Source organism: Amborella trichopoda, chromosome 6 (genome assembly GCF_054954075.1).
Source record: "Amborella trichopoda isolate Santa Cruz 75 chromosome 6, AtrichopodaSantaCruz75HAP2 v2.0, whole genome shotgun sequence".
NCBI classification, from domain to species: domain Eukaryota; kingdom Viridiplantae; phylum Streptophyta; class Magnoliopsida; order Amborellales; family Amborellaceae; genus Amborella; species Amborella trichopoda.
In genome coordinates, this window is record NC_142341.1 from 36404555 (window position 1) to 36411209 (window position 6655).

The following is a 6655-nucleotide window of genomic DNA, read 5'->3' on the forward strand; positions in this document are numbered from 1 at the left end:
ATATCACGAAATGGTCTCACGAGAGGAACTCCTATCCCACCATTGCTAGGGATATGAATGACTACTCGAATTTCATATCCCAAAACGAACTTATTGACATCACACTTCAAGGGAGTCGCTTCACTTGGTCAAACCACTAACACCAACCCTCCTAGTCAAAACTTGACAGATTTCTGCTCTCCCTCTAATGGGAGCAGTGCTTTCTGGGTTCTCGTGCTATGACTCTCCCCAAGCCCACCTCTGATCACTGCCCTATCCTCTTGGATACCACAGCAGTGAGGACAGGCCCTAAGCCATTCAGATTCGAACTGACTTGGCTTCAAGAGGAATCCCTCACCTCACTGCTTCCATCTTGCTGGAACTCAGTGTCAAGCGTGGTCTCGGGAAGAGCAAGCTATAGGCTCCAAACTAAAATCCAACTACTCAAAGCGGCACTCAAGCATTGGAGTAAGTCCATCCGCAGGAACTACTCCAAGAGCAAGGTCTCCCTCCCAAATGCACTCCAAGAATTGGATCGATTAGAGGAATTAAGCCACTGACCAATGACGAAACCAATCTTAGATACTCTGCGAGACTAGAATACTTCGCAACCATCAAAAAAGAACTCTTTTGGTTCCAGAGGTCAAGGGTTAAATGGCTGAAAACAGGAGACCTCAACACTGAGTACTTCCACCAAATAGCAAACTGTCGAAGAAGAAACAACATGATTTCCATTCTCAAAAAGGATAACTGCTATCTAGTTCACCCAGAGGAAATTGAGCAGGCCATTCTGGAGTACTTTCAGACCTTCTCCATAAGCCTAGAGTGACGACACTCGACTTCCTCACCATTCCAGGTAGAGATGGAAGACCTGGCTAGAGCGACCTTTTTTGGAAGATGAAATCTTAAGGGCCATCGACGCTTTGGCTAAAGATAAAGCCCCAAGCCCAAACGGGTTCCCCATAGCGCATTTCAAAATTTTTTGGGACACCTTTCATCTAGATTTCCTTAGCTTCTTCGAGGAATTCTACCATCGGGGTATCTTACACAAAGCTATCAATGCCACCTTCATAACATTAGTTCCCAAGGTAGAAGGGCAGAGGAACTTAAAGATTTTCGACCCATAAGTTTCCTCAATTCCTCCTTCAAAATCCTGGCCAAAGTGCTGACAACAAGGTTTCAACATGTCCTTCCTTTTGTCATCTCTCCATCACAAACAGCCTTCATCAAAGATAGGCAAATACTTGATGGAGCTCTGGTAGTACACGAGTGCATCCACTCCAAACACTTGTCTAAGAAGCCCGGCCTAATCTTCAAGATAGACAAGGAGAAAGCCTACGACCATGTAGACTGGCCCATTTGGTCTTCGGTGAACTGTGGCGAAAATGGATGAGTGTGCTACTCCCACCCCCACTTTTCGATTCTCATCAACGGAACCCCCAAAGGTTACTTTCCCTCCTCGAGGGGGATCTGCCAAGGGGATCCTCTCTCCCCATTCCTCTTCACTATTATTGCTAAGGTATTTGTCCCACCTCTACCGAGAAGGTCTGCTCACTAGTTTTAGAAGCTTTACTCATGGACCAATAGTGTCCCACCTGCAATACGCAAATGACACACTGGTCTTTCTCGATGCCAACCCAGAAGAAATCGACAATCTGAGAATTTTCCTCAAATGTCTCCAGGCTGCCACAGGGCTCAAAATCAACATGGACAGATCCAAGATGATGGCCATGGCTATCACAAATGATGAAATCAGAACCCTGATTCCTCTCTGGGGTTGTAAAGTCGAGGACCTACCTTCCACCTTCCTTGGCCTACCATTGGGTTTAGGTAAACCGAAAAAGAGGCAATGGTCCAAGGTGATAGAAAAGGTAGATAGGCAGTTGGCAGGTTAGAAAGGAAGGTTTTTGTCAATGGTGGGTCGTATAACTCTAATTAAAGGAACATTGGCAAACACCCCTGTCTACCTCATGTCCCTCTTCCACATGCGAACCTCGATGACTAACCGTGTGGATCAGCTTCTCAGAAACTTCCTGTGGTCCAGACAGCCTTAAAGAACAAGATACCATCTCATTTCATGGGATAAGGTTGGCCTACCTAAATCCCAAGGAGGACTAGGGATAAAGATTTTGATAAAGAATAATATAGCCCTTCTAGGCAAGTGGTGGTAGCGCCTAGCTACACAATCAGACTCTCTCTGGGTCCAAGTAATACGAAGCAAATATAACATCCCCGAAGGGACTTGGGTTCTAGACGAGAGACAACGTAATAGAACTTCAGGAGCGTGGTCCCTCTCAATCTTCAAAAAGTTCATCAGAAACCACCCTAAAGAAGGAACGAAAATCTGCTTCTGGTCAGACCTCTAGCTGGGACATACCCCCTTACAGGACCTCTTTCCCTCCCTATACTCTATTGCCTCAAACAAAGAGTCTACTGTTGCTAGGGAAATGACACCGACAGGGGGGCCAAGGGTTTGGAACCCATCGTTCAGAAGAAATCTTTCAGAAGATGAAACCAACCAGTTTATTCAACTTTCGGCGACCCTTCACACCACTTTCATTCCCATCCGCGGGAGGGACTCAACTGAACGGACTCTGACCCCCTCTAGATCCTTCACGGCGGCCTCCTTCTATAAGAGTCTCACCCAATCTCCCACCTTCCCTCTCAACCCACCCTCGGTTTTATCAAAAGTTTGAACTCTGGTCTTCGATCGCTCCCCCAAAAGTTCAAACCTTCAACTAGATCACCAGGTCACAAAGGACCTTAACAGTTGATCAACTCCAAAAGAGGGGTATACATATCCCTAATAGATGGGCAATGTGCCAGAAAGAGGAGAAATCAAACTCACATCTGCTCATTCATTATGAGCAAATACACTGTCTCTGAAGTCAAGCATTGCAGCTCTTCGGTTTACGATGGGTTACCCCACCTACAGTCACAGTCACTATCTCCACGGACTTCGCGACCCTATGGCCCAAAGCCAAGAGAATCCTTTGGAAGACGATGGTAGCTGCAGTAATTTGGGCGATTTGGAGAGAGAGGAACACTAGGATTTTCCAAGGACTTTCACTCCAATCTCCAGCACTTTTCCAAAAGGTTACTTCACTGGTAATCTTTTGGGCATCCAACCATAAGGCTTTCTCGGGCATCACAGCAAACACCTTTCTCAGACAATGGAAAAACATTCTCCTCCATCAACCTCGAAAACAGCAGACCTCCAATGGGAATCATTAAACTCAATTTTGATGGTTGCTCATGAGGTAATCCAGGCCCAACACGTGCTAGAGGAGTCTTCAGAGACCATGATAGGAGCATACTGCTCACCTATGCCGTACACCTTGGCCATAAAAACTCCCAATTCGCCGAAGCAATGGCACTGTTATTGGGGCTCAAGTACTTTAACCCATCTTGGGGTACTCAATTTATAGTCAAAGGGGATGCACAAAACATTATTTCATGGGCGTCTGGGCAGTCTACACCTCCTTGGTATTTAGCATCGATCTTTGATGAGATTGAATTCATATGCAGGGATATGGTCGCATCATGGAAGCATATCTGGAGGACGTCCAACGAGCTCGCAAATTTGATGGTCAAAGACGAAGCTAGAATCCAAGAAGAAGATGGCAACCAGCCCACGGCTTTCCCTCCCACCCTGAACTAAAGAAGTCAAGAGACGTAGGCCACCATCTCCGAATATGGGCACCCTTATAAGCCCAACTTTTGTCTACCATGTCATGTATAAGGCCAACTTTCTATAAATCTTCTATAACAGGGCATTTTTATAAGCCCAACTCCAACGAAGCTACAACTTTGTATTGGGACAAACTTGCAACCCATCATTTCTTGTATAGGGTCACCTGAGCTCAATAGAAGGGCTCTTGTGGACCCCCTTACATGTATTGACATACTTCCTATTAATATAAATGTTAACATTATCAAAAAAAAAAAAAAAAACTGTTGAAAAAAAATGGGAAGGAAGGGACTCGATTTTCTGCCCTTAGGAAAGTAGGGGACATGCCAAGCTTGGTTTGCCAAACCCCAAACAACTAAGGCAAGTCCAAGTCAGATTCACCGAGTTATTTAACACTGACTAAGACTTAAAGCAACATGAACTTGCACATATAAGTGGCTTTTGAGCAAGATCATTTCAGGCTGCTTACTTCCAAGAGAAATTGTGATGTACATAGCTATTTGAGACCCCTTGATACCTTTGGGAAAGTCATGTTATACCTCATCTAGGATGATTATGCGGCATATAAACACTATTTCTTTTGGACTGTGTCAGGTCCATCCAATTTTTCTTGATTTAGGAAACCTATGGATAAGGTAAAAATAACCAAGCATCAAACAGTGAAGACAATTACCGGATGCTTCAATCAGCTAAGCTTCCCTGGTAGTTCTCTGTCCTACCTTAAACCCAACTGGTTTAATGAACACAGCAGCAGCCACTCCAGTCAAGTTTAATAGCTTAAAACTTGGCTCACTTTGTTAAGTGGTGCTTAAATGAAAACCTCAGACTTGGCTCAAGACTAGTCATAGTCCTTGGCTGAGTTGAAGTAGCAACCACTGGGAAGCCAAAGTTTCAACTTGGTAAATCTTTGAAAAAAGTCAAACAACCATCAGGACATTGCTCAAATTTATGAAAACAAACAAAAAGTGTACAGTACAATCCCATATTGACGAATTTACTCAAGGAATACAGTACACAGTCCTTGTGTCATTCCCCTGTTACAAGGCGAATATAATAGTGCATAGAAAATTGTTGATGGATTTCCCAACAGTCACTCAAGCTAGATTGCAAAGCAAATGTTATTTATGCCCAATAGATATTCTATTTTAATGATTATGACTGAAATTCACTAAGTAAGGGTAAATAATCAACAACTATCTAAAGCACAATAACATCTATTAAAGAAAACGGATAAGAATAAGAAAAGAAAGGGAGTGGTAGTATAGGAACCTTCACGGCAGGCTCATCCCAGCAGGGAAAACAACGCCGTGCATCAGCAGGTTCAAATTGTGTAACAGCCATGTTCTTCTTCTCCCCGTTTATCTCGTATGTGCTACACAAATCGACAAAAACAACAAGAACATTTGGAGCCGTCAAATAACTGTTGTTTGATTCATATAGTTACACAAAATCAGATAAATTAAGAAACTTTCAAACCATCACCACGAGTTCAACAGAAAACAAAGGGGCAGATATATATATATATATATATATATATATATATATATATATATATATATATATATATATAGAGAGAGAGAGAGAGAGAGAGAGAGAGAAGCTAGAGGAGTTAGTACCTTCTATAGAAGCCTTTCATCTGATCATTGAGAGTGCCATCAAAGGCGATCTCTAAAATAGCGTTTCCTACCGGTATCAGATAGTCAAACTCCAAAACCAGGATCTCATCCTCCTCAACCAGAGTGATATTCGAAGGACTAACCCCCTGCGACACATCGGCATAATCACTTAGCATTTCCTCAAGCCAAACGACTGCTAATTGAAAAAAGGAGAGAGAGCTAAGGAGACAATAGAAGTCTAGAAAGAGAGAGAGGGAGGGCAATGGAGTATGACCTGTTGAGAGGGAGAGGCGTAGAAAGAGGCATGGCGGATGAGCAGGTCTGCAGCGTTAAGAACGATATATTTGGTTTTCTCCACAATATCGAGAGTGATTCGAACCTCGCCGCTGAATTTACAGGTGACGAGGTCGGGTTTAAGGGTGAGATCGTAGCGCTTAGGTACTGCGAATTTGGGGAGCCTTGCTAGCCCTCTGAACTCGTCCATTCTCAACAGCCAATCGATCGCCCCTGTGATGTGCTCATGCGATATTTTATATTGTTGACGGGTAGTGATCTCATAGAGCGTTGTATCACCGTACAATGCAAGAATGTTCAAAAATTAAAATATTTTTTTAGTCTAATTAATATAAGCTATTTATTTTAATAAGATACTTAGATCTAGTTCTTAGAAAAAAATTTTCTTTTCTAATATTTTTAGATGGATTTATTATAATTAGATGAAAAGCGTTAAAGAAGAAAAAAATGATTTCAAGTTCGTAAAGGCTATGATATTGAAATTCATCAAATGAATGGCCTAGATTTGTTGTTGGAAGTGGACTCATTTTGACCATGTCTAGGGTTCAAATCGAACTTTTGTTTTTTGATATTCATTATTGAGATGAAGAGAATGTGTGTGCAAAATTTTGGGTCATATAAATACCACAAACATAGTTTTTAAACAGTGTAGTTGCATGATACTATGATACAACCGTTGCATGAAATCACTGCCTTGAGTGGTTATCTTTTAAGCTCTCATGAAATAATGACAATCCCAGATATCGTACTGGTAGGGAACCCTCACTAAATCCTTCAAATTAATGTGTTTGTCCTCATGTGTTACCCTAAAGAAGAAAGCCTTACTCTTGGCTACATTAAATTGCTAACATGTAGCCCTTTCAAAATTACTCAATACATAATGCATAGCCCTAGCAGTATTATATGAAGCTTCACAAAAAATTTTGTTATCTGCATAGAAAAGATGTTACACACCATAATCACAACTTGATGGGAAGGTTGAAAGAATCATACCTTCCATTATACCGTGTTACAACTGTCTGTTCAAGAAATTCATGACCAAAAAAAGATTTTGGAGACAATGGGTCTCCATAAG

The 6655-nt window shown here is 42.2% G+C and overlaps 1 protein-coding gene across 1 annotated transcript in view; it reads right to left on the bottom strand.

Annotated features, from left to right (window-relative positions):
- APM1 (aminopeptidase M1) overlaps window positions 1-5800 on the bottom strand; it is a 68587-nt gene extending 62787 nt beyond the window's left edge. Inside the window, exons 1-3 of the mRNA XM_088870264.1 lie at window positions 5561-5800; window positions 5287-5432; window positions 4940-5042 (exon numbers count right to left, since the gene is read on the bottom strand). Coding sequence (XP_088726390.1) covers window positions 4940-5042; window positions 5287-5432; window positions 5561-5770 — 459 coding nt within the window. The 5' untranslated portion in view covers window positions 5771-5800. The remainder of the gene's footprint in view (window positions 1-4939; window positions 5043-5286; window positions 5433-5560) is intronic.
- Window positions 5801-6655: the final 855 nt, after the last annotated feature.